Below are 26688 nucleotides of genomic sequence, written 5' to 3'. Positions count from 1 at the left end.
CATCAAAATGTTTGTTTGAAAAGTAGCTACATTTTTTCTAGGTATTAAAAGTTTCTATTTGGAGTGTATATAAGACAACTTACTTTATGTTTATGTGAAATGTGATAAATGAGGGCTTATGAATTTCTCACCTTCAAAGGACAAATCTTGTTTGCGAGGAAATATTACCCAGTACAAATCAGCCTTTGATTATGGATAGAGTATGGAGATGTGTGGAAAAGGAAGCACGTTCCATGGAAATTATGTATTATCACGTGTAGAAAGGAATAACTTTAATATATTTGAATGAGGAAAAATTCAAGGAATTGTAAAGGCAGAAGTTTTATTGATTTTTGATGCATATGCATTAAGATAAAAAGCCTTCTTTGTGTAGCAGCCTCCCCTAATACTTAGCTGAGCCCCCTCTCTATCCAGTGATGTCCACGGGTCCCTCGACCATCCCTGACTCTCCTCCTGAGACACAGCAGCAGCGCCATTGGCTCCCGCAGCTGTCAATCAAAGTCAGTTAGCCAATCGTGAGAGAGAGGGGGTGGGCTTAATGGCAGCTCCATGTCTGAATGGACACACAGAGCTGCAGCTCGGCTCGGGTGCCCCCACAGCAAGCTGCTTGCTGTGGGGGCACTCCACAAGGGGGAGGGGCCAGGATAGCCGAAGAGGGACCTGCGAAGATGATAATCCAGGCTGCCCTGTGCAAATCCACTCCATATAGGAGGTAAGTATGACATGATTTATAAAAAAAAAAACGCAAGACTTTACAATCACTCTTTAAATCTTTATTTAAATAATGCTTACAGATAACGTGATCTACTTGAATACAAAAACAAGGGAAATGTCTTTTCAATCATGTATTCAACAAATATAATAAATAGATGTAATGATATACTGTGGAAAAATACTGCTATTGGCTCCTGGAGAAGAAATAACTTATCGAAAATGTTCCAATAACCAGACTCAACTTGTGTGTTTTTTTTTTTCTTTATAAAAATTCTTGCATAATTTGCCTTTGCCATATCTCCCCAAATTTAATTGGCATTCTAATTGTAAATTTCAATGGGCCAGTCCATGACCCTTCATTTCTTATTTTAGAGCCTTTCCTTGATTCTACTGTGTGCTTTTGCATCATTATGTTGAAAGATCCATTTCTGGTTTTACTTCAAATTTAGCGGTGTGGTATTAACCCCCGCTAGCGGCCGATAAAGGGTTAATACCACCCGCAATGCGCCTCTATAGAGGCGCATTGCGGGCGGTATTGCCGCGGTTTCCCATTGTTTTCAATGTGAAGGAGCGGTATACATGCCGCTCCAAAGATGCTGCTGACAGGAGATTTTTTTTGTCTCCCGCCAGCCCATCGCCTCAGTGTGAAAGCCCTCGGGCTTTCACATTGAGTCTGCAGTGAAGGAGTTTTTCCGGCGGGATAGCAGCGCTATTTTTAGCGCTGTACCGCCTGAAAAACTCCTCAATGTGAAAGGGGCCTTACTGTGCTTAAACAACACTTTGATTATTCAGGCCAAAGCATATTGCTCCAGAATGCACATCTACCTACAGATCCTGCAACACAATTTTGGGCCTTCATTTAGCATCGGCCAGTTAGCTCAGCAGCTGTCTGAAAAACCTATTTGACTTTTTTATATTTTCCCTACAATGGAATGATTGGACAAGGTGGAGATGAAAAGCAGTGACATCACACTCTCCACCTCATCCAATCAGAACATTCTGAATTCATTCGGAAACTGCAAAGCACTATCTGAATGTGTTTAAAATCCATACATGGATTTCCCCCAATGAATGCATTTTAGTAAGAGTTCCCTGAGACCTGATAATTATTGTGGGGGTAAAAAGGTTGGGAATGGCTAAATGATGCACCTGGCTGCCTACACTAATCTACACATGCAAGAAAGTGGAATAGCTGCTCAGTACTCTGCACCGCAAGCAGACAGTTTCAGGCAATGGATTGCACTTCCACATTTTTAATTCTTGGGTCTGAGTGCAATGAAAAAAAAAAATGTTTTGCTTCTAATTATGTAGATTACCGTCACAAAGCGATTAGAGGTTAAAAACCTTTATGTAATATTATAATAAAAAACATTAAATATAATTACTTTATTTTAGTAATAAATGTTACTTTATAATCCCTATAATGTGATATTATTGCTAATAAAATATCAAAGCCTAAGCTTTAAAAAAGCAAAAAAAATGCATGCACATCTTTTTGCAGGTCAAAAAAAATGTGCATTTTATTATTTTTTGTTTTATTAGGAGCCTGCAACGCATTGCACCTGAGATCTGCTGATCATGGGTGCAATCTCAGGATCCTGCAGACTGTCGGGCAGTTATTGAATGACTTGAAAAATCAATCAACTACCTAAAACGTTCATCAGTGCCCTGGTAATTCATTGAGAACTGATTAAAAATGCGCAACCCAAAAAAAAATGTGAAATAAAACAATAAGTTGATGAATTAATATGGTGATAAACATAAGTGACTTAAATTATTAAATTTGATGCACACAAGTGAACATGATAAAGCAATAAATCATGAATCATAAAACAAAAAGAGGGGAACAGGGACGGGGGGAGCACTCACATTAGCCACATCCGTAGGTAAGTAACAAAAAGGAACAGTTGCTCAAGAAAAGCAATTGATGGTCGGACTTTAAAGGCAAGGCGGAAGTATATAAAAAATATACATTTATTACAAAAAGTAGATCAAACAAAAATGTAGATAATAGAAAACCATATACATTGATAAATAGATATGGACAATATCCTCTTTACATTTGACAATGTATAGAGGATATTCTCTATACATTGTCAAATGTACAGAGGATATTGTCCATATCTATTTATCAATGTATATGGTTTTCTATTATCTACATTTTTGTTTGTTTAATCTACTTTTTGTAATTTATATTTTTTATATACTTCCGCCTTGCCTTTAAAGTCTGACCATCAATTGCTTTTCTTGAGCAACTGTTCCTTTTTGTTACTATGATAAAGCAATAGTGAGATATGGAAGGTGTTGCTTGGAAGATATTGTGATATCAAACACTGCATCACTGAACCGTTGATAGATGTCAAACCATGCTTTCCTTATATCAATAAATGAATGGCCGCTTACCAGATGAAAAATAGTAAGGTGCTCACCCCTGGGCCGACCTGCCCTTGGAGAAAATCTTTCGGTATCCCATACACAGATCGGTCAGGAATTCCAAAACCGTACACTGTGGAGATGGTTCTCAAACCGCTACGGATATTTCCAGGGCCCTTCGGACACAGGGATAGGTGGTGTGTTGTCCTTGGTGAAATGCTGCCGTGCATAGAGTGGCAGTTCCCGTTGACTACCAAATCAATTTGTCTCCAACCGCAACACACAGTTATCACAAGGAAGAAAGAGGGAAAAGAAAAACTCTCATGATGTAGTAATCCCGTAAAAAAAGGTTGATTTATTGCAGGCTTCGTTACAAATCCAAGAGATAAAAAAGACGAATTCAAAAGATAGCCGCGGCTCACACCAGCTAGCTACGAACGTGATGACGTCTAAAACTTAAAGCTCCACCGACACGTTTCCCCATACAAGGATTCTATTGGGAACGGAGGAGCGCCTATCACAGCTCTCCTTCACACTCCTCATACACCACCGACTGGATTATTCCTGTCTGCAGTCACAGGGCACACATCCACAAATCTATAATAATATCTGCAACCATTATGATAAGCATCCATAGACTGGAGCGCACTCCTACCCAGTGCCGGCCCAAGACATTGTGCTGCCTGGGACCAAGAATGAAACGCTGTCCCCCCCCCCCCAGAAAAAAAATCATGCCAACCAAAAGGCCCCCACATTCATTATTGTATATCATGATAACTAAAGAGGACCTGTCATGGCTCTCTAAATGTATATAGAAGTATAAAGAGGACCTGTCATAGCTCTATACATGTATAAAGGAGTATAACGAGGGCCTGTCATGGCTCTATACATGCATATAGGCGTATAAAATGACCTGCCATGGCTCTATACATGTATCCAGGAGTATGAAGGGACCTGTGAATTGCCGGCGGCCACAATGTCTTTTGCGCAAACTAATCAATGTACGCTAATTGTGTTTTTTTAAAGAATACATATTGGCCTTAACTGAAGAAAATCGTTTATTTTTCTAAATTTTGGGGATATTTATTATAGCAAAAAGTTAAAAAAATATATATATTTATAGCACAAAAAATAAAAACTGCAGAGGTGATCAAATATCACCAAAAGAAATCTCTATTTGTGGGGAAAAAAGGACGTCAATTTTATTTGGGTAGCGGAGCTGGCGGAACGGGCTGGCGGGCATCAGTATGCTGCCCCCCTAAAAGTGCTGCCTGGTACCCATGGTACCACCCGGTCCCATCATAGGGCCGGCCCTGCTCCTACCTCTCCACCATCCTATGCCAGGCTGAAATACATATAAAATCTGAACGAGTCTCTGGGAAGAGTCTATCCCGGACCTCCAACTACTGTCCCTCCATGGTATGATGGAGTGTACAGGATGCTCTGTGCTAGTCTCTCTCCGCACTTCCCAGTGACAGCTCTCCATGGTCTCTGATACAGTACTTTTTTTTTAAAGAGACAGGACAGTTAGAGACAGAGCGCCAGTGCGGCCTCTAGTGTACAGGAGGAATGTCTGCATGTGCGTACGATGGTGGAGGTCATATTCCTAAAGGAATTTGGAGGTGGCAGAGAATAATAGAAGGAAGTTTATGAGTTAAAGCAGAGCTCTACCCCCCCCTCCCCCCAAATAAATAAATACAAATAAAAGTCAGCAGCTACACATACTGCAGCTGCTGATTTTTTTTATATTTAGGACACTTACCTGGCCTGGAGTCCAGCGATTTCGGCACCGCAGCTGATGTTTCCCTCAGCTGTTGGGTGGTGCAATTGCCGGTAAGGGAACCGGGTGTGGGGGAGAAGGGAACCGGGTGTGGGGGAGAAGGGAACCGGGTGTGGGGGAGAAGGGAACCGGGTGTGGGGGAGAAGGGAACCGGGTGAGGGGGGAGAAGGGAACTGGGTGGGGGGGGAGGAGCTGGACTTCTGATGTACCATGGTGAGGTCTGACAGAAGTGGAAAAAACAGGTACCCGCTCAACCATTCCCCCCCCCCCCAAAGGTGCCAAATGTGGGGGGAGATGAACTTGTAGTTTTTTATTTTTTAAACAAAAAATTTGTGTCACTTTAAAGTAAAATATTAACTAAGCCTAAACCTATTCCATCTACCCTGTAAAGAAAGAGGGGTTTATTTACTAAAGGAAAATCCACTTTGCACTACAAGTGCAGTCGCTGTAGATCTGGACATGCAAGGAATTCCTGTTACCTAGAATTTTTCCTTAAAGCGTAGTTCCAGTCAAATACTAACTGAGCCTAAAACTACTCACACTCCCCCATTCTACACCTGTTCTAGCTATGCTGTAAAGGAAGAAGTCTATACTTGCCTATGCTGAGGGTGCTTCAGTCCGGTCACATGATCTCTCCAGTGGTGAATTCATTGTAGAGGAGAGATCACCGACAATGGTTGCAGAGCCTGAGCCATGAGGTCACCCATAGACCTACTATGTTGCATCCGCTGTCCCTCCTCTACACTAAAGCCGGTGCTGGAAACAAATTGTGTGACTGTACCAGAGTGGCCTGAGAATAGGTAAGTACAGACCTCTGTCTCCTGTCCATTCATCTTCAGTGCAGCTGAGGCTGGTGAGAAAGGGACTGGGGAATCTGTGACCTTAGTACCTTTCCCTGTCTCAAAGGGGAAATTTCAGGGGTCTGTTTAGACCCCTGATATCTCACCAAAAAAAATGATATACATAATAATAAAAAAAAAGTTAAAATAAAAAGAGACAGACACACAAAAAAAAAAGTATCTAATTTGTATCGGCGAGTACTTGAAAAAAAAAGTATTGGTACTTGGTCTTAAAAAAGTGGTATCAGGATAACCCTAATATATTAGGTTTTGGGTTCTGAGTAATTTTTACATGTAGGAGAGGAGTGCCAGAATTGGCAGGATATAAAAGTGGTTAACCCTCGATTGATAATTTATGATCGGATCTTGCAACTATTGATCCAAATCCACTGACATCAAATAACTAGGGATCGATTGGAAAGAAATCAGTCATCTATTGAAGTGTGTGTGGCCACCATTAAGGCTCTGTGCACACAGGACTGAGGAGGTTATGCCAGATCTTCCTGACACCAGTATGGTGTGTATATTGAATGTGTATCCTCCGTATAGATGTGTAGACATCCTCATCAGTATCACTGTCACATTCCTCCTCCTCCCAGGACTTCCATGAAAATCTTCAAATTTCATTCTAATCCAATATTCTGATCGATAATCTTGGTGACTTTTCTTGCACTTTTTTTTCAGGGGGGGTGATTTCTGTGTGTATGAGTATTCAGGAGGACACATGGAATATACTGACCAGGAATGCTGGTTAACCACAATATATATATTATTATAGTATTTATTTATTTTTTCAGCCAGAGTCTGGCTCTCTCAGTAATGCGGTCTGAGTGGCTCATTAGCTACCGGATTGCTTTCAGAAGCAATGGGAGGGTAAGTTCCCCCCCTCCTGCTGGTATTTCTCTGGCTTACCGGTGTTCCATCAGATTAGGCGACCCATCAGATTTTGTAACGCTTGCCTCCTTCTCACTGAATCTTTACTGCGGACAAGTGCAGGGTGTACCAAGATGGCCGTGACGGAGCGTCACTTCCTTTACAAAATCTGAAGGGTCACCTAATCTACCAAAACACTCTTGTTCTGCCAGAATTGATGACCCATCAGATTAGGTGTATAGGAAGTGTCGTTCCATCACCTGCGCATGCGTCCACCGCTACCAGGTTGCCTAATCTGATGGAACACTAGTCATAAGAAGGTGGCAGCGGACATCTTACTACATCCAGCTACATCTTTAATTTTAACAGTCATTTTAGCAATAAAACCAGAGTATTTAAATACATATAGTATAGTTACATCTGTGATGGTTATTTGATGTTAAATTTCGAAAGAAGCTGGACGCCAGCAGTAGGAAGGGGTGGAGGCCAGACATCACAGATGTCACTATACTATATGTTTTTATATACGCTCACTTTATTGCTAAAATGACTGTTAAAAGACGTATCTGGGTGTAATAAGATGTCGCTGTCTTCTTCTGACTGCAGGTGTTCTGTCAGATTAGCAAACCTGGTAGTGGGTGTACGCTTGCGCAGGTGACTTATTTTGTTATTTTTAAATCCATGACACTTTTTTTTATGTTGAATTTTAAAAGCAGTGGCAAGCCTGCTGATCTCACAGAACACCGCTGCTTTTAAAATTCAAAAAAACAGTCTGACAGATTTCAAAATACTATATTTTACTATTTAAACTCAGGTTACCAAGTGTGAAATGCAAGACTTGGGTGGATGTAAAAAGATGTCCGCTGCCGCCTTCTGACTGCAGGCTTACTGCGGCCGAGTGCGGGGTGTAGTAAGATGGCTGTCACGGTGTAGTGATGAAACGTCATTTCTGTTACCTAATCTGACAGATTCCAATTCTGATGGAACACCTGCAGTCAGAGGGTGGCAGCGGACATCTTACTACACCCAGCTACGTCTTGAATTTCTCTGTAATTTTAGCAATAAAGTGAGCTTATATAAATATAGTGTATTGACATCCATGATACTGTCTGGATGTTTAATTTTGAAAGCCTAAAGTTTTAGGCCCAGATTCTCAAAGGCGTTGCGACGGCGCAACACCATTTGATTCTTAGAATCAGTTACGCATAAATACCCATTAGATCTGACAGGCGTAAGGTTCTTACGCTGTCAGATCTTAAATGCAATTTTTTTTCCCGCCGCTAGGTGTCGCCGACGTCGTTTTCCCCGTCGCTTATGTAAATTAGCAAATTTACGACGATTCCCGAACTTACGCGCGCTCGACACAGAGAATTTACGACGTTTCCGTAGCCTTTGCGACGCTTAAAGTTGCCCCTGGGTCTATGAGGCGCAGCCAATGTTAAGTATGGCCGTCGTTCCCGCGTCGAAATTTAAAAAATCTACGTCGTTTGCGTAAGACGTCCGTGAATGGCCCTGGACGCCATTTACGTTAACGTCTAAGCAAATGACGTTGGTGCGACGTCATTTAGCGCAATGCACGTCGGGTAATTTAGCCAACGGAGCATGCGCAGTACGCTCGGCGCGGGAACGCGCCTAATTTAAATGGTGCCCGCCCCATTTGAATTGGGCGGGCTTGCGCCGAGAGCTTTTACGATACACCGCCGCAAGTTTACAGGTAAGTGTTCTGAGAATCAGGCACTTACGCTGTAAACCTGCGGCGGTGTAACAAAAATCACATACGTTACGCTGCCCAGGAGCAACGTAATTATATGTGAATCTGGGCCTTAGTGTTGAGCAGTGCAGGGTGTACCAACATGGCCTCCACCACCTTCCTACTGCTGGCGTCCAGCTCCTTTCAAAATGTAACATCAAAGCAGCATCACAGATGTCCATATACTATATTTATTTATATACGCTCTTGTTTTTACTAAAATTACTCAAGACGTAGCTAGGTGTAGTAAGATGTCTGCTGCCACCATCTGACTGCAGGTGTTCTGTCAGATCAGCAAACCTTGTATCGGTGGAACGCTCATACGCAGCTGAGGGAACATCACTTCTGTTACCTAATCTGACAGGTTCACTATTCTGACGGAACACATGCAGTCAGAAGGTGAGTGCCCTTTCCAAAACATAGCTGTTCAAATCAAGGAATGAAATAATTATTGTAAAAATGACATAACAGAATAATTAGTCACTGTTGAGAAATTTTATTCCATGTAGACATGAATAAGTTGTCTTACAGCCCTTAGAAACAGACTCTAAGTATATTCATGATTTCCTCGGCTTTTTGACGAAACCAGTCATTAGCAGAACCTGCCCTGGCCTGTAAGGCAGACCGTCTTCATGTCTTCCACACCAGCTGCACCCTATTGGATAGTGCAAGCTTTCTTGTTCCTGGTGACTTTCTCAGCTTTCTTGCCATCTTTCATCCTCTGCACAGCCTCTATGATCTAAAAACATTATTTTTTCCGTTATAATCATCATCCAGTATTTCCAACTACCAACTTCCTGACACAAAATGATATTCTGCATGGCTGAGCCAGTGTCAATTGAAAAAAAAAAAAAAAAAAAGTCTAATAAAATTTTAAAGATCCATAAATGTCAATTTCAGTCATCACATTCAAAGACAGACGCAGACCTTGTTAGACCAATTTGACCTTATCTAACACATTCCCAGCGTCCTGCAGATCCGGGTCCAACTGCCACTCATGCCAGAACCCGTCCCTTTAAAATTGTTATTAGCAGTGCTCTGCTAACAGAAGCCTGCTCTCTGAAGCCTCATTAGTAGGGCACTGCTATCAGAAGCCAGTAAATATGCCCAGTGCATATTGCATCGCATACTAGCACATTATATAACACTTACCTGCAAACGGACCCCGTGCTGTCCCGCTGGAGGCCACATCCATGTTCACCCCTCTTCCTTCCGGGTCTGCTGACTCCGACTCTGTGAGTGTCCGGAGCCGCAAGACGTCACTCCCATGCATGCGCGCTGGAGTCGCCAGTCACGGCACTTGCTAGTAAAGAAACGGCACTGGGGGGCCGTTTCTTCGCAGCGCATGCGCCAATGACATCATTGGCACAAAACACAGTAATGCCCTGTAAACTCAGTCAGAATTTCCAATGGAAAAAGACCAATGGGAGCGATCATGTGTATGCCCAGTCGGACTTTTTCCATCCGAAATTCCGACGGACTTAGAGAACATGTTGTCTATTTTTCCGATGGAAAAAATTCCTATCGGAAAATCCGTTCGTCTGTATGGAATTCCGACGCACTAAAAACCACACATGCTCAGAATGAAGTCGACGCATGTTCGGAAGCATTGAATTTCATTTTTCTCGGCTTGTCGTGATGTTGTACGTCACCACGTTCTTGACGGTCGGAATTTGGTGACAGTGTGTATGCAAGACAGCTTGAGCGAAATTCCGTCTGAAAAACCAGACGTATGTGCGGGGATAAATGTCTCCCAAACGGTGCACGTTTGGGAGATATTTAGAGTACCAATAGGTACTGTCATAGATACTTACCTTAGCCCCCCTCTCGATCCAGCGATGTCCACAGGAACCTTGGCTTTCTGGGGACTCGCACTCCTGATTGGATTTTAGCAGCAGTGAGAGCCATTGTCTCCCGCTGCTGTCAATCACAGCCAGTGAGCCAAGCAGGAGATGAAGGTGGTGGGTCCGAGCCGCAGCTCCGTGTGTGAATGGACACAAGGAGCTGCGGCTTTGGAGCGTGCCTGTTTGGGTGCCCCCACAGCAAGGTTTACCTGTTTTTGACAGGTACCCTTCCCTACTTCTGGGAGATGGCACCGCCCCTTGTAAGTTTGGCCCCTCTTCTTTCGCCGCCGCTGGGCCATTTAGAAAGCACAGCATGCTTCGCGCATGTGCAGTAGGGAATCGGCTGTGAAGCCGAAAGGCTTTACTGCCAGCTTCCCTTACCGTGAATGGCGGTGGCAGCACCTAGGAGCCGATCTGAAAATTGTCTGGGGGGGGGGGGGGGTAGGGCTGACATTGCGTGCTCCCTAGGCAGGTAAGTATCCATATATTAAAAGTCAGCAACTACAGCATTTGTTTCCCAGGCGGAGCATCGCTTTAAAATACCTGACCAGTAGGGTGACCACATTTCCAAACTACCATTCAGGGACACCCCCCTTTCCAAAAATCAGCTTGTGCTGTAACGAATCACAGCACAGTGATTGGACACAAGAGGCGGGATTTATGATTTCTCAAATCACAAGCCGGGCATTCCCGGCCAGGACAAGTACTTGAGTAAAGCTGTGATACGGCAGCTTTTTTGGGGGCATTTGTTTGGCTTGGGGGGTGGCTGTGTCAGTTTCATTCCGGGACACTGTATTGTCCTGGAATGAAGGTGCCTGGGACAGACCTGCAAAATGCGGGACTGTCCCGGGCAATCCGGGACACGTGGTCACTCTACTGACCAGGCTTTCTCATTAGACCAAACCTGGCTATATGAACAAATCAATTATTCCATAACTTCCATTCTATGTTCATTCAGAGCGAATGATTCCACATGTTCATAAAAGGTGTTGTGTTGTTCTAGTGATCATACATATTCCGACACTTACATCTTTCGCAAACGGAAATCCGCCACATTCCAGTTTGGAGAAGATCACCTCATCGTTGACTTTAACTTCAAAGCTGCCTGTTGATAGAAGGATTACAGTGGTGAGAATAATAATAATCATGGGAAATGTAATGTGTTCACATATATTCCACATTAGTGCCAGAGAAGATCAAGTCATAGTGAAAGCTAAATTCAGTGTTCCAATCAGCATTTGATGCAAACCTTTGTACTGTTTGGACAAGAAAGCGAAAGCTCGTCCATGAAAAATGATAGGTTATGTGCAAATAATAAAAAAAGTATCACGGACAGTACTCAAATTTTCTCTGTCACAATTGCACTAATACGGCTACAATCACCTCAAGTACTCTTCCCCCCAAAGGCTCATGTGGCAAGGCCCTGCAAGGGGTTGGACTCTCTAAACAGTGTTTGACAATGGCCTTTCTCCTGTAGTGATAAGTGGTGTCCTTTAAACCCGAACTACAGACAAAGCTATTTTACTTCAATATTTAATATTCAAATTAAACCTGTAATGTTTTTATTACTCCAAGAGCTCTCTGTAAGCTCCCCTAAAATATGCTGAGAAGCTTCTATGTACAGTGCTAGCTGTATTTCACATACCCGTGGGATCCCTGTGGAATCTAGAGATCACTGTAATAGGGGGATTCTGAGGGGCCCAAAGCCCCTGCGGTCTGGGAATAGTGACCTTGGGGTGCTCCTAGCATCACTATGGGGGTTATTTACTAAAGGCAAATCTACTTTGCACTACAAGTGCACTTGGAAGTGTAGCCGCTGTAGATCTGAGGGGGACATGTAAGGAATTTAAAAAAACAGCATTTTAGCTTCCACATGGTTGGATGATAAAATCAGCAGAGCTTCCCCTCATTTCAGATCTTCCCCTCAGATCTACAGCGACTGCACTTTCAGTGCACTTGTAGTGCAAAGTGGATTTGCCTTTAGTAAATGAACTGCTATGGGTTTAGTACCCTACTGTGAGAACAAGCACTTGACCATGATGCCTCTTTTTTTTTCCTGCACATCGCTTCATGGGCGAGGACGGGTCAATTTTTGTCAATAGGCCGAAGGTCCCAGCCATTGCGCACAAGATTGGCACCTCTCTTATTTTTCTATTCGCTCTCGCGTTATGTCACTGCACTTTATATGCAGTATGGGGGTTATTTACGAAAGGCAAATCCACTTTGCACTACAAGTACAAACTACAAGTACACTTAAAAGAGTACTGAAAGTGCACTTGGAAGTGCAGTCGCTGTAAATCTAAGGTGTAGATCTGAAATGAGGGGAAGCTCTGCTGATTTTATTATCCAATCATGTGCAAGCTAAAATGCTGTTTTTTTTTTTCCTTGCATGTCCCCCTCGGATTCCACAGCGGCTGCACTTCCAAGTGCACATTCAGTACAATTTCCAGTGCACTTTGCACTTGTAGAGCAAAGTGGATTTGCCTTTAGTGAATAACATTTACGTATCCATGTGCAGTGAAATGCTCCTCTCCTGAATGCAGAAGAATTGTGTTCAGAAGGAGGTTTTGGTCATAAAAAGCACCAAACGCTGCCAGACACGTTTAGCACTTCAGTTTAAAGCGGTGGTTCACCCATAAAAACGACTTCCCCCTATTACACTGCCCCCCCGCATTACAATACGAGTATGCCTTTAATTTTTTTTTGGCTGCTGTACATACCTGGGTACAGCTATTCACCCGTGTCCTCCGGGTTGCGAGTCCCGCGGGAGTGGGCGTTCCTAACATGGCGGTGATTGACGTTTTGACTAAAAAATGAGCTCCCCCCCGTCGCGCAAGCCGCGTCACGACTGGCGAAAGGAGCCGAACTGCGATGCGCAGGCGCAGTATAGCGCCGACTCGCCGTTCGGCTCCTTCCGCCAATCGTGACGCTGCTTACGCGACGGGGGGAGCTCGTTTTTTTTTTTTTTTTTTTTTTTTTTTTCACAAAGAGTCTTTATTGGGTGAATAATAAAGCATAATACATTGTACATTTACAGAAGCACACTAAATGTGAAGGATTGTATACATCGAAAAGAAAAAAATGAACAATCATAAAGAAGATGCAGATAATCAGTTTCATATAAGCATATAAGTTGCAAAAGTGCCTTCATTTTAGAACTAAGATGAGAGAATATGATTGCTTGGTCAAGCAAAGTTGTGAAAGGGGGGGGGGGAATGGGGACAGGAGGGGGAGGGGGGGAGGGAAAGAGAGAAGAAAAGAAAAAAAAAAAAAAAAAAAAAAAAAAATTATCAGTCCTGAAATATGTCAGTATCAGCTCCTATCTATACCTTTATTTTATAATAGATTTGTAGTGATGAGAGTCTTTGAATGTTGACCAGCTAGACCAGGTCGCATAGAATTTAGTAATTCTTTCTTGGGAAATACTAATGAGTTCCTCAACTTTTTCCATGCTATTTATTCTCCTAAACCACTCAGCCTTCGTTGGAGTATTAGAAGACCGCCAGTGACAAGGGATACAGTGCCGCGCTGCATTAATCATGAACATGGGGAGTGTTTTCAAATACTGATTTTTAGGTAAAGAACTGAAATGTAATAGATACTGGGCAGGGGTAAAGCTTAGGTTTAACGATGTAACTAATTTAACTGTTTCATGTACCGATACCCAGAAGGACTGAATTAGAGGACAAGACCACCAAACGTGTAACATAGAGCCCTCCTCTCTTTTACATCTCCAACATCTGTCAGACATCAGGGGTGAAATTTTATGAAGAATTGTAGGGGTTCTATACCATCTGGTGATGATCTTGAAGCCACTTTCTTGTGTGGCCACATTTAGTGAACCCTTGTGTGCGTAAAGATAAATTGTCTCCCAGTCATCTTCAGTCAATTCTATGTCTAGATCTCTTTCCCATGCTTTACAGGATGAGCTGGAGAAATCATTGTCGTCTTCAAACAGCGAGTTGTATACAGTCGAAATAATATGTCTGTGTGGGGATGTTTTAGTGCAGAGATTTTCTAACGAAGTGAGGGGCCTTTTCCAGTGGAGGACGTTATCGTTATTGGTTAAAAAGTGTCTAATTTGAATATAGTTCCAGTGAGATAGGAGGCACGGTTTGATTTCTTTTAGGATGTCCTCTCTAGAGAGGAATTTCCCATTTTTAATAAAGTGTTTTGCCAGGATCTCTTTGTGTGGCCAATGATGTGTTGGAAACGATTTTTCCATGCCTGGGGGGAAGTCAGGGTTGTGTCGTAGCGGTGTAAGAGGGCTGAGCCATGGAGACTGATTTTTGACTTTAAAGGTATTACGGAAGCTTTCGAGTGTAGGTCCTATAAGGGGATGTGTTTTTATGAAGTTTGGGTGATACTTAGGATTGATCCATGGTAGAGTTTTTAGCTCATGAGGGTATTGCGCTTGTTCTAGGGAGACCCAGTCTTTCACTGTGTGATGTATATTCCAGTCTACAATTCTCGTCAGTAGGGCAGCTTGATGGTACTTCCTAAGGTCGGGAAGGGCTATTCCACCTCTGCTCTTGGGTAAAATTAGTCGCGAGAATTTGATTCTAGGGGGTTTACCCCTCCAGATGAATGAGGAGCAAGCTTTTCTGAAAGCAGTGAAAAATGATAAGGGGATTTTGATTGGGATTGTCTGCATAATATAGAGAAACCGTGGTAGGATGGTCATTTTAATCAGGGAGGCTCGACCGAACCAGGATACATTTAGGGCGTTCCATCTCTTCAAATCTTCCTGTGTTTCTCTCAGAACGGATTCGAAATTGAGACGGAAGAGATCTTTCAGGTTTGATGAGATTTCAATTCCTAAGTATGTGATACTGTGATTGGCCCATTTAAATGGGAAGTTTTTCTTGCATAGTTCTACCTTATCGTTGGGTAAGGAGATGTTGAGGGCGTTGGATTTGGAGTGATTGATTTTGAAATTTGACAGTAAATGGAAGTGTTCTAGATCTTTTAGAAGGTTGGGTATGGAAATATGAGGATTCGAGAGAAAAAGAAGCATATCGTCAGCGAAGGCTGCTATTTTATATGTTTTGTCATGAATCTCGATTCCCACAATGTCTCTATTTGATCTAATTTTATTGAGCAGGGGTTCAAGTGTCAGAACAAATAATAGCGGGGATAGGGGACAGCCCTGTCTGGTTCCATTTCGAAGGTTGAAGGCGCTCGATAGGTGACCATTAACTCTGACTCTTGCTGTTGGATTTGAATACAGGGCCTTAATATATGATCTCATCTGGGGCAAAAAGCCTATATGTTTTAGTACTGCATCGATAAAGTCCCAGGCCACTCTATCGAACGCCTTTTCGGCGTCTAGGGACAAGAAGAAGCCTTGTTTCCGCTTAGAGGTTAGCCAATGGTTTATGTTAAGAGCTTTTATTGTGTTGTCTCGCCCCTCCCTACCCGGGATAAATCCCACTTGATCTAGGGAAACCAAAGAAGTTAATAAGGGGAGGATCCTATTTGCAAGGATTTTAGCGTAAATTTTCACGTCTACGTTTATTAAGGAGATCGGCCTGTAATTGGTAACCTGGGTCGCGTCTTTACCCTCTTTGGGTATCACCGTAATATGGGCTTCTAAAAGTTGTTTGGGGGGGTGTTGTTCTGAGTGAAGGGACCGGAATGTCTTCAAGAACCTTGGTTTCAGTATTTCGGTGAAAGTCTTATAATATTGTAGGGGTAGGCCGTCCGGGCCTGGGGCCTTGCCTATCTTCATTTCTTTGATAGCTCTGTCGAATTCTGGGCCTGAGATGGGATTTTCCAGTTCTTTAGCAGCGTTCCCTGAAATTTGGGGTGGGCCGTATTGTTCTAGGAAGTCTTGTATAAGTTTCGCTCTTTTATCTGAGTTCTGTGGGCATTTAGGATTGGAAGGAATGTTATAGAGGTTTTGGTAATAAAGTTCGAACTGTTTTGCAATCTCATCATTCGAGGAATGCATCTCGCCTTGCTTGTCCCCTATCTGATGAATGGTGTGAGCGGTTTTCTTGTTTTGAACTGCTTTTGCAAGTAATCTGCCACATTTATTTCCTTGCTCGTAGTACATCCTATGTCTCAATATATACTGTCTTTTAATTTTCATGTTTAGCTCATCAGATAGGAGTGCCCTAGTGTGCGTTAGTTCATCGAGTGTAGAGATTGCCAAAGTTCGTTTGTGTGAAAGTTCTAACTGGTGGATGCGTTCTAACAGGGATTTTATTTTGGATTGTTGTTCTTTTTTTATGCTGGTCAGTTTTTTAATAAACTCTCCCCTTATGACACATTTGTGAGCTTCCCATTGCGTAGTCAGTGAAGTATCGTCATTTTCGTTGCGCAAAAAATAATCGTTTAATGTCTCCTTAAACTCTAATGTGTCAGAGGGGTTTTTCAGTACCGCCGTGTTGAGTCTCCAGGTCTTAGTTATGTTGTTTTTTTCTGGGAAAGTCAAAGTCATGGTTACTGGATGATGGTCCGAAAGAGTCATAGGTTCAATTTTTGAGTCCGTCAGAAGTGGAAGGTCAGGCTGTGAGAGGAGGAGGTAGTCAATTCTGGAATATTTTTGGTGTATATTGGAGAAGTATGTGTAATCCTTAGTCTGAGGGTTCAGGATTCTCCATGCGTCATGAAGCATGAGGTCCTGGAATTGAATCTTGATTTGTTTTAGGGCCCTAAATGGTAAGCTCGATGAACCATTCGAGGTATCTATAAGAGGGTTTAAAGGAGTGTTAAAATCCCCTCCAAAAATGAGGGTTCCTGAGGCAAACGTTGTTAAGAGATCTTTGATTTTGCGGAAGAAGGCTACTTGTCTCACGTTTGGGGCATAGACATTGACAATAGTAATGGGGTGTTGATTCAACTTCCCTTTCAGAAAGATATATCGACCTTCGGGGTCAATCAAAGTGTCCACAATTTGAAATGGGGTCTGTCTGGATATCAATACCGAAACGCCTTTTGTCTTGCCTATTGGATTGGTAGCATGAAATGAAGTTGGAAATCTTTTATCTCTTATTATTGGAATCTTATCAGATTTGAAGTGGGTTTCCTGTATAAGAATGATGTTGGCTTTTCGTCTGGAAAATTCGTTGATAAGTTTAGTTCTTTTTTCAGGGATGTTGAGCCCTTTTGCATTTATGGATGATATTTTAAGCGATAAAGGAACAGAGTGAGCTTTGTCAGGAGGCATTTTGTTGACTTATGAATAACTAGCTAGGTTGTCTGAGAGACAGAAAAAAAAAAAAAAAAAAAAAAAAAGAAAAAAAAAAAAGGGAGAGTGGGGGTAAGGGGATAGAAGCAGAGGGGTAAGAAGTGGAGGGGGAAGAACCGGGGATAGATGTAGTCTCACTAATCTATCCTAACTTTGAGGGTCCGGTTGGATCAAAGGGTGAAGTGGTAGTCACCCTTTGTGTGGGTGCGAGGGCTGTACAGAACCCGATGGAGCTATATTAAAGATCGTTTGTAGTTTGTTTTTATCCTTTCCTCTCTTTTTCTCTCTACCTTTTCTTCTCAAATTATATTTTCCTTTCCTTTTCTATAATTCCTGAGTAGTCTGGTAGTAAATACAGGCACTTTGGAGCTGCAAGCATATATAAAGCAATTGGCCGTTAAGTAAACATCTGGGGCATATATAAAGAAGATGTATTAGTAAATATTCCCGTAATCTATTTATATTCTTTATCTGCGTTTTTAATTGCAAGTCTTGGCGGAAACTCATGTTTAAGGTGTGAGGTACATATGTATCCTATTATTGTGCACACATTTCAATAACTTGGGAGATAACTGAATTGAAATTAACTATGAAGAGAAAGAAGATCCGCCACTAGATGGCAGTATTGTAACAGAGACATCAAACGTATCTATAAGTATGTGAACACCAAAGCTTATACTATGGATTGAGTGAAGCTGCATTACGCTTTCCCTGTTCTGTATATATCTAAATAATCTAAACAATAATCTAAACAATTGAACAGAATGGGCCCCTGGTGACCTTCCATACCTTGTGTCAAAAAAGGGGATACATGCAACACGTAGAACTATATCTGGCTTCAAATCCTGGATAAAGCAAGAAAAATATAACAAGAAAAAAAAAAAAACATACCAAAACAAAACTGGTCCTTCGTTCCCTTTGGAGCTAAGTGGTTAGGGAAAGAAAAAAAAACGGGGGGGGGGGAGGACATATCTGGGACCAAGCCCACTGAGGCCGGGTCCAAGAGTTACCACGTCTCACCAGTTGGCTTCACAGTATGTTACGATTATATATGTTAAAGATAGTAATATTGCTGAGAGCATAGGGAGGTTCTAACCACCCATCAGTGTTTCCCGTAGTGGTAGTAAAAGTTCTCCACATGGTGCAACATATTATTATCCAAGACATCTTGTATGTATGGGACTTGCAGTTTCATATAGTCATACCTAAGCAATGGAGTCCTCCCGCATGTCGTGGTGGACGAGTTAAGAGCCTTGTTGGATACGCATCATATCCTGTCTTTTCCAAAAATTGCCCCTCCTCCAACTCAATTAGATACAGTATATAGTCCCTGTAAGTGAAACAGTAAAAATATAAAAACAACACTACCTGAGATTGTGGAGGAGGAGGAGGCTTGTATCAGTAGGCGAGGTGGTATGTCCTGGCGCTGCTCTGCATGTATCTGGCGAAAACTTTGTAAGTAACTGTGTTTCAAACAAACTGAAAACTTTGGAAGAAAGTTGGGTAGGCCCATGTAATTCGATTAGAGCAATCAGGAATCATGTGTCCATGTGATCTTGGCGATCCATGCGATCTCTGCGTCTGGGTGGTGAGTCACCTTGATTTCCCCTGGCGTCATTTCTTTTGTTGCGTTGAGGAGTTGGTGATCTGCATCGACGGTCTCTAATTCTTTGAGCTCTTGGCGTGTCGTTGCCGGAAACTGCAATCCAGGAATCATTCGTCATGAAGGAGTCGTACCATTCCGGAACCTCCACCACCGGTATATTTAACATATCGCAGAATGGTCTGATGTCTTCAGGTGTGCGCAAGAGCGCGGTATGTCCCCTCCATGTTGCAGATAGGCAAAAAGGAAATTTCCATCTGTATGGAATTCCCCTGGTGCGAAGCTGTTCTGTCATCGGGCGCAGAGCCCTGCGTTGTCGCAGCGTGATATTTGATAAGTCCTGAAATAATTTTATTTCAATCCCATTAAAGATGATTCTGTTCTTTTCTCTTGCTTTTTTGAGGATAGCTTCCTTCAGCGGAAAGTTCACTAGACAGCATATTATGTCTCTTGGCGGGTCATTATCTCTTCCCCTGGGTCTGAGGGCTCTGTGGATCCGCTCATATTCAATGGGGGATTCTAGGGGCCTGTCAAGCACGTCATTGAATATTGCTGTAGCCGTTTGTTCAACGGGGTTCTGGTCTGCCATTTCAGGGACCCCCCTAATTCTTATATTGTGGCGCCTCCCCCTATTATCCAAATCTTCTAGATGGCGGGTGATTTCTATCAGGTGGGTCAGATGTATGTCGGTGTGCCTTTGTACCTGCTTAATAGCCTCAGCGTTTCTCATTGTGGCCTGTTCAGTCGCCCCTGTCCTTGCAGCAATGCCCTGTATGTCAGCCCTGATCTCTGTAATGGCTGCAGAAAATGAGGCCTTAATGTCCACTGCCATGGCCTGCAGGTTTGCCTGCAGGTCTGTGAGGCTGAGGGCTTGTGGGGGCTGCAGGGAATGAGGATGGAGGCTCTGTGTAGCGCTAGCGGCGATCGCGCCGCTCGTATTCAGGCCTGGAGCGCCGTGCGGGCCGGGAGATTTAGGCGAGACCGCGGCTTTTGGGCCTTCTCCCGGGTGGGTCCGGAACATCGCCGGAATAGTGGCTGCGGGCGGATGGTTTGGCTCCATCTGAAGCTGGGGCTATGGGGAGTCTGTCTCACCTCCTTTCCTGTGCCCTGGAGCTCGTTTTAGCGGCCGATGGCGGATGATTGCAGCTCCTTGTGCCGGAGGTCTCAGATCAGGCGTCCATCACGGTCCGGTGCCAGGCCACGCCCCCCGTTTTTTAGTCAAAACGTCAATCACCGCCATGTTAGGAACGCCCACTCCCGCGGGACTCGCAACCCGGAGGACACGGGTGAATAGCTGTACCCAGGTATGTACAGCAGCCAAAAAAAAATTAAAGGCATAATCGTATTGTAATGCGGGGGGGGCAGTGTAATAGGGGGAAGTCGTTTTTATGGGTGAACCACCGCTTTAAATTCATTTCCATGGCCAGAATATGTTACAATACTGGCCAATGAAATAAATTCCCAAACACCAAATGCTGCTAGACTTTCCTAAACTGGTATGAAAAAACGCAGTTTAGGTGAGTTTTTCAGTCAGGGGAAACAGTGTTTACAATAAACCAGTGTGCATGAGGCCTAAATCAGAAAATACAGAGGGCAAGTAGAGTTCCAGTTTGGTGTTCGGCTAGAGATGAATTTGGGGGACGCTCAACTCTACATCCAGGTAACCAGAAATAGACAATGGGAAGGGAAGCGCTCAAATTCCATTCATTTGTTTCAGAAGAAAAAAAACACTGCGTTTGTCGCAAATGGAAAATATGCAAGGAAAACCTGAGTGAGTGACACAGCATTCCTATGAGATAAGATAAAGCACAAAGCCGAGTCTAGTTATAGGTTTTATGGATTTGTACTTTGTATAGGTGTTCCCAGGTTTACATGTATTCAGAGAGAAAATAGGTGCAGGAACTCAACCACGACCCCGTTCAGATTTCACAAACAGTAGAAGGGTCTTAAAGGGGCATTAAATACCAGGATTGCATTACATACAGAGTTCAGGGGGTTACACACAGAGTGCAGAGCTGTCACTTCTAAACACAGAAACCAGACTTCTGTGTTTACAAGTGATTGTAGTGAGCAGGCACCAAAGGGTCTGAGCCAGAGGTGGTGGAACTCAGTTCCCCCAAGTTCCCCCTGAAAAAAAGCCCTGCATGTATTGTATATTTCTTTATTTAAAATGCCATATTGTGTTTAAAATGGATTAACCACTTCGTATCTAGGCCAATTCTGATACTTCACTCCTGCATGTAAAAATATATATTTATTTGCTAGAAAAGTACTTAGAACCCCCAAACATTATATATTTTAACAGACACCCTATAGAATAAAATGATGGGTGTTTTATGTCACACAGTATTTGCACAGCAGTTTTTGAAACACAATTATTTAGTAAAAAAAAAAACAACCCCACCATACAATATTTTCCCATTTTTTTTGCATCATGTGAAAGATGAGGTTACACAGAGTAAATAGATACTTAACATGTCATGCTTTAAAATTGCGTCTGCCCCCTGGAATGGCGGCAACTACGGTGCTTAAAATTCCCCACATTCTCAGCTTTAGCCTAGGTTCACATTGGAGCGATTTGTCATGCGATTTGAGAGATCAAATCGCATTACAAGTCACAGTCTATTGGCGGCAATGGCACTGTTCTTATCGGTGCGATACGATTTTGTGGCAGGGCACCGATTTGCGAAAGTAGTTCCTGCACTACTGTTGCCGATTTCAATAGACATCTGTGTATGAAGCCACGCAGACGTCTATCAAGTGGCACCTGAAATTGCGCTGACCTTGCTACTTTGAAATCACCCTATTGCAAGTGAAGTAGTATCAATGCGAACCAGGGCTTAAACTCCTTTACAAGTTACCAGTTTAGAGATACACAGGAGGTCTGGTGCTAGAATTATTGCTCTCGCTCTGACGTTCGTGACAATACCTCACCGTTTACATATGCGTGGGGCAGGGCCGTCCTAATAGCATCATGGGCCCCTGGGCAAAGAAATGCTCTGGGGCCCCTACAACGATGACAGTGCAGGTAAACAGACATCAAGTAGGTAGGAGGCAGACTGCCTCCCCTGTGTATCTATCACTCTCAGTGCCATCATGGGGCCCCCAATTTCAGGGCAGTGTGGGCTCAAGGAACAGCTGCTTTGGGGAAAGTGCAGGCAGGGGCCCCTGGGCAGTGCCCAGGTGTGCCCTCTCATTAAGACAGCCCTGGCGTGGGGGAGTAACTTATGTTACAGGGGTGCTTTAAATGATTTTATTAATTTTATACCAAAAAAAAAAGTTACACTTTTTTTTTTAACTTTATTGCTATCACAAGGGATGAATGTCCCTTATGACAGCATTGACCATGGTCTTCTTTATGCAGCGATCTAAGGTCTATTAGACTCCAAATCTTTCCTGGGGGGTCACAGAGAGAGGAACAGTTCCTCTCTCTCTGTTTTACGCAGCCATCGCCGCTGGCCACATCGGTCCCAGGCTTAGCAATCAGCCTGTTTAGCCACCCTAATAACTTCTCCTAGTGACTATAGGTGGGAAGTATTAACTACATATTTCTTTTGATTAAAAAAAAAATCATATTGTGTGTAAATTAGTAGCCATGACAATTTTTTTTTTAAACACTCGCTCATCCATTGTTTGTGCACTGGTGCGCAGTCACATTGGAACAGGAAGGGGCCGTCCCCAAACTGTTCCTGCAAAGTTGGGAGCATGAAATTGTCCAAAATGTCTTGGTATGCTGACACCTTAAGAGTTCTCTTCACTGGATCTAAGAGGCCAAGCCCAACCCCTGAAAAACAACCCCACACCATAATCCCCCCTTCACCAAATGTTTTGGACCAGTGAACAAAGCAAGATCCATAAAGACATGGATGAGCAAGTTTGGGGTGGAGGAACTTGACTGGCCTGCACAAAGTCCTGACCTCAACCCGATACAACACCTTTGGGATGAATTAGAGCGGAGACTGCGGACCAGGCCTTCTCGTCCAACATCAATGCCTGACCTCACAAACATTCTTCTGGAAGAATGGTCAAACATTTCCAAAGACACACTCCTAAACCTTGTGGACAGCCTTCTCAGAAGAGTTGAAGCTGTTACAGATGCAAAGGGTGGGCTCAATATTGAACCCTACGGACTAAGGCTCGGATGCCATTAGAGTTAATGTAAAGGCAGGCGTCCCAATACTTTTGGCAATATAGTGTGTCAAAGTTACATTATATGAGAGTAAACTGGACAAATCACAGAATAAGTCTTTATAATAAAGTAGTTGTAAACCCAGATTTTTTTTTTTTTTTTTTAAATAAAAACCTGCAAGACAAAGGCATTGTGTGTTAGTCATACTAGCTCATTATGAATTACTTACCTTAGATCGAAGCCCCCGAAGCCGTCCTCGTCTCCCCCTCCAGCCGCAGACATCTCTCCAGAAGGTTACTTCCGGGAATCGCCGCTCCGGTGCTGTGATTGGCTGGAGTGGTGATGACGTCACTCCGCGCTTGCGCGCAGGAGCCGTCAAAGCCGGCTTTATCAATTCATAAAACCGGCATTTTCAGTGCGCCTGCGCCGATGTCTAAACCGTGTATCTTCCCCCAGAGGGTTTACAACCACTTTAAAGTGGTTGTAAACCCTTAAAAAACACTTTTTGCTACAGGTAAGCCTATAATAAGGATTGCCAGTAGCTACCCAGGATATCTCCTAAACCTGCACAGTTTAGGAGATATCCCCTGTATCTGCATGTGCCTAAGTCATCGGCACTGAAGCAATGGGATGTCGTCAGTTAGACTGTGCTGTTAACGGCGGTTCCCGCGCACATGCGCAGGAGTGACTTCATCGCGGCTCTAGCCAATCACATCGCCGGAGCCCACGATACCCAGAAGTAACTCCGGGATCGATGTCACCGGCCAGAGAGGGAAACAAGGACCACTGCGGGGGCTTCGATCTGAGGTAAGTAATACATAATGAGCTAGTATGCTATGCATACTAGCTCCTTATGCCTTTGTCTTGCAGGTTTTTTGTTTTTGTTTTTGTTTTTTTTCTAGGGTTTACAACCACTTTAATAGGATACAATCTAATATTACTAATAGCCAAATAAAGGCCTCTCATTTTTTTCAAGGGAGAAATCATAGATACCATCTGAAAATGCTAGTACCATGGTTGTCATACTAATCCATTGGCTTCTGAATTTTCTAAGACACTAGCCCAGAATTATGTTGCATTCTTCTGGGTCTGTGTCTAAACCATTTTCCTACACGGAATAGTCAAATAATAAGAAAATGATCAGTAAACTTACCCATCCTTCCTACGCCACCAGTGATCTCCGCATCAGGTACATGCTCCTTGATCTCGGATGCAAGCTCCTGATAACGGGCCTCATATCCTCACCTACCACTGGGAAATACAAAAAGAAAGAATCAGTAACCAAACCTGTTTGATTGTAATTTATCGATCCAATTCTATAAAATAAAGATAAAAACAATACAGTGTTCTAAAAACTCTGGCAAGTAACAGAGGAGACACTCCTATCCCACAGGCAAGGAATTCTCTGGATTCTGACTGCAGGGAATTTCAGAGAACTGAACTAAAGATAAACTAGGGGCTCATTCACACGGGCAGCCAGCAGTAAGAACAAGCAGCTGAGCTGTGGATTTACTGTCCCTGAACATCTACCTAAACACAGAAATGCAACTTCTTAGGGCTGTATACATGCCACAACTTCTACGCCTATCTTCGTGGTCATGGCAAAAAAAGTGGAATGTTGCATTCGGTGGGTGGGATCACGGCAGAACCCATTGCAATGAATGGAGCTGCGCCAAAACAGACACTATTAGGTAGATTCAGAGAGAAGTGCCTAAACTTGCGGCGGCGTAGCTTAGCCTGTTTAGGCTACGCCGCCGTAAGTTAGGCTAGTAATGATTCTCAATGTACTTGCCTGCTAATATACGGCGGTGTAGCCTAAAGCGGGCGGGCATAAGGGCGCCGAATTCAAATGACTTGGAGGGGGGCGTGTTTGATGGTAATGAGGCTTGACCTCACGTTTTTGACGGGTTTTTTTCACTGCGCATGCGCCGGGCGACTACATTTCCCACTGTGCATTGCGGTTAAGTATATCTCTGTTCGAGCATACGCTTAAACATAGTTTGGCGTAGATTCTGAGTTAGGTCGACTTATCTACTGATAAGCCGGCCTAACTCTTACTGAATCTACCTATATGTGCGGTCAGTTTCGTTCCTAATTAAAATTCGGACTAATTTTTGTTGTTCTGAAATTTGGATGTATACGAATTTCCGAATTAGAATGGAACCAAATTTAAATGAAGCCGAAATAACGAAATTCTAATTCAGACAAAGTTCTAATAGTTTTCGAAAAGTTTTCAAATTCGAAAACCCTTGGAATTCAAATAGTTTTCTAAAGAGAATAAAATAGAATAGAAAATAAAGGAATAGAATAGGAAGTCTAGTAATTTATTTTCTATTCTATTTTATTATTTTTGGAAATTGGAAAACTATTCGAATGCCAAAACTTTTCGAATGCAAAAACTATTCGAAATTGATTTTAAAACTTTTTGAATTGATTTAAAAACGAATAAACTAAACAAATTTAACAAATTTAACTAAACAAATTTATGTAAATAACGAATGGAAACTAAACACATTTTTTCTTACTGCACAGTGTGGAGTGTTGGCATTTTGAGAGTTAAAATAGGCAGCGAGGAGATCACATATAGCCTACGCACTCTCTGTTAAATGCTCCCCTGAAAAACGTTCCACTTTAGATCACTTTTCAAAGGGGCAGCAATAATAGGCACACGTTAGAACAAGGCCTATCTGAACCTTCTGACCTCAGCACTGCTGCAGTGTTTGCTAGACTGTATCATTAGCTCACATGACTTGGAATTTCTTTTGAAACGTATGCTGAATTCTACACTTTTGAAATGTGTTTCTTCTGCTGTAGAATGCTAAGTGCTCACTGTGTAATACTACATTGGCCTCAGATTTTGGTCAGCAGTTCGAATAACCAGGTAGATGTAATGCTCTTTTCCATTGTAAAATGCATATTATCCCATACCTGGCTACAGTGTAACATAAATGCTTTAGGTCAAGGGTAAGAGCCGGTTCACACAGGGGCGACTCAGCCACCTGACAAGTCGCGCTCCGCACTGTTCAATGGAACCGTTCTAATAGGAGCGACTCAAGTCGCTTCGACTTAGAAAAAGGTTCTTGTACGACTTTGGGGGCGACTTGCATTGACTTCAATACAGAAGTCATTTTGCATGTCGCCTCTGAAGTCGTCTTGAGATCGCCTTGCCGAGTCGCCCCCAAAGTCGTGCCGCCCATGTGTGAACCGGGTCTAATGCTTAGAGATTACGGAAGGTTCATTAGAACAATAATAATTGTGTAGTGTTTTTTTTTTTTTTTTAGCCTATTTGGGTTAATTTTGCAATGCTCTGTGCCCTACAGTATGCAATGCATATTAAAATTGTGCCCAATGACCAGGGTATGTATTTGCATAGCTCCCAACTGTCCCTGATTTCAAGGGACTGTCCCTAATTTGGAACAATGTCCCTCTTTCCCACTCAATTGTCCCTCATTTTGGTCTGATCTATATAGTTGTATATAAAAATGCACTTTTTATCTATCAAAAAGTGTTTTCCAGCGCTAATCCTTTCATCGGATTTCTAAATTGCTTCATCTGTAAATTCCAAAAGCCAATATAAGGGAATAGTGG

General features: G+C 42.9%; 1 protein-coding gene across 1 annotated transcript; it reads right to left on the bottom strand.

Annotated features, from left to right (window-relative positions):
• Positions 1 to 8809: 8809 nt before the first annotated feature.
• On the bottom strand, positions 8810 to 24341 carry LOC120931301 (migration and invasion enhancer 1-like; the record flags this gene model as incomplete). Its single annotated transcript, XM_040342602.1, has 3 exons — positions 8810 to 9068; positions 11202 to 11278; positions 24254 to 24341. Coding segments are annotated over 3 exons (249 nt in total), but the record flags the coding sequence as incomplete, so codon positions are not given.
• Between the last annotated feature and the right edge of the window lie 2347 nt (positions 24342 to 26688).

The sequence above is a fragment of the Rana temporaria genome, chromosome 3, assembly GCF_905171775.1.
Source record: "Rana temporaria chromosome 3, aRanTem1.1, whole genome shotgun sequence".
Classification (NCBI taxonomy): Eukaryota; Metazoa; Chordata; class Amphibia; order Anura; family Ranidae; genus Rana; species Rana temporaria.
This window is presented reverse-complemented; position numbering and strand designations above follow the sequence as displayed.